We start from the raw sequence: 1,532 nt of genomic DNA, 5'->3' as shown, positions 1-1,532 counted from the left end.
TTCCCGGTTTGCTTGATGGCATTTTGGTTTTCTGTGGCCCAGCAAGGTGGTTTGCAGGCGCCGCGAATGAAAGGAATGCGGGGGATTGTTTTGTTCTGGCAGACTCTATTTTGTTTTAGTTTTGCATTAATGCGGCTCTCATCCTTTTTTTTTTTTGGCGTGGGGATGAAAAATAAAAAGAAAACAGATGAAACAGATTGTGCTAGGTGCGCGTTTCGGCTTGAATTGGCTTTTTAAGTCAGAGAGAGAATTGTAGTTATTTTGTTTATACTGATTCTCGGCCGGTTGTTTATTCAAAATAATGCTGCATGGTGCATTGCGATTTTTTTTTTGGGCTTTCTCTCACCGCTGGGCGCTCGTAAACCTCGGTGTCTCTACTGGGCCAGCCCCGTCCTTCCAGAAGGCCCAAATTTCGTCAAGGAGGGGCCTTGGCAGTGCATGGTCCCATGTTTTAAACAGGTGCTCGTAGCGACCTTCCTCTTCTTCAGAATGCATCCAGCTCTCTTCCGCTAATTTGCTTTTTTTCCAAGGGACGTACTGTAAAAGGAGGTGCGGCAAAGCCACAACAACTGCGTTCAACATTTTGGGACGCTCCCGGAATAGTTTCATCACGGCGTCCACGATATACCAATAATTCAGTATCTGCTGTTGCTGTTTCCTTTCGACGGCTTCCGCAAAGCACTCGTCCAACACCTCCATGACTTTCACCACGGCCAGGGGACTCTGACACAGCGTGTCGCAAATGGTTTGCACCACTGCCATGGAACGTTGGGTGCATCTCCCAGAAAACTCTAGTGCTATTATGCGCCGCAAAAGGTCCTTTAGGGCGGCGTGGCTGCACCCGTTCTCTCCTGCAGGCGGTTCTTGCTGCTGTGGGCTTGCTGTGGTGTTGTTTTCGGTGGCTTCTCTTTTTTCATTTTTTTGTTGGCTGCTGTTGGGGTGCCCTTGGGGGTTTGTGGGTGCGGCGCCTCCCGTTATCGCGTTTGTCTGGGTCTGGCGGCGCGCGTCGCCGTTTGGAGGGAAGGGGCCTTTATTGACGAACGGCTCCGCCGTTGGTGCGGCGTATGGCCTGCCGTTGGCGTAATATGCGGCCGGTGCCGCGTGGATGTTGTCCCTCGCGTTTCCGCTGAGGTGCGGGTTTCCCCGCCCTGTGCCCGACGGGGTGGGCCGCTGGGCCTCCGTCCGGGCCCTTTTCCGCTCTTCCGCGGAGGCCCGCCCGCTTTCATAAATAGGGAGGAGCCCTGCTCCTCTGTAACCCATATGGGCTGAAGAACTTTCCTGCTACTCTTTTTTTTTCTTGATTTTTGGAATTGGGGGAAAAAACGGTTTGGTCTGTAGCCAGGGGCTGTTTCGTCGTCGTGGCGGGGTTTTGCTCCGCGCAGGGGGGAAGGGGGGGCGGTGGCCGAACTTCGCTTCGAATTTCGCTCTTCCTTGGCTGGCGGGGGCCTCGCCCCGACCCGACCCCAGCGGCGAAGGGACGCCACCGGAACGAAAGAGCAAAGCGCGCATCGAGTCAAGCGCGCCGGCGGCCA

The 1,532-nt window shown here is 54.6% G+C and overlaps 1 protein-coding gene across 1 annotated transcript; it reads right to left on the bottom strand.

Moving 5' to 3' along the window:
* Positions 1-342: 342 nt before the first annotated feature.
* DQ04_16881000 (hypothetical protein) lies at positions 343-1,260 on the bottom strand (the record flags this gene model as incomplete). The annotated part of the gene is made up of 1 exon (XM_009317521.1): positions 343-1,260. One exon carries the CDS (start codon positions 1,258-1,260, stop codon positions 343-345), a length of 918 nt encoding a protein of 305 aa, XP_009315796.1.
* Positions 1,261-1,532: the final 272 nt, after the last annotated feature.

Source organism: Trypanosoma grayi, assembly GCF_000691245.1.
Source record: "Trypanosoma grayi strain ANR4 Tgr_1688_V1, whole genome shotgun sequence".
NCBI classification, from domain to species: Eukaryota; Euglenozoa; class Kinetoplastea; order Trypanosomatida; family Trypanosomatidae; genus Trypanosoma; species Trypanosoma grayi.
The sequence above is the reverse complement of the archived record's forward strand: the minus strand, read 5'-3'. Positions and strand labels throughout refer to the sequence as shown.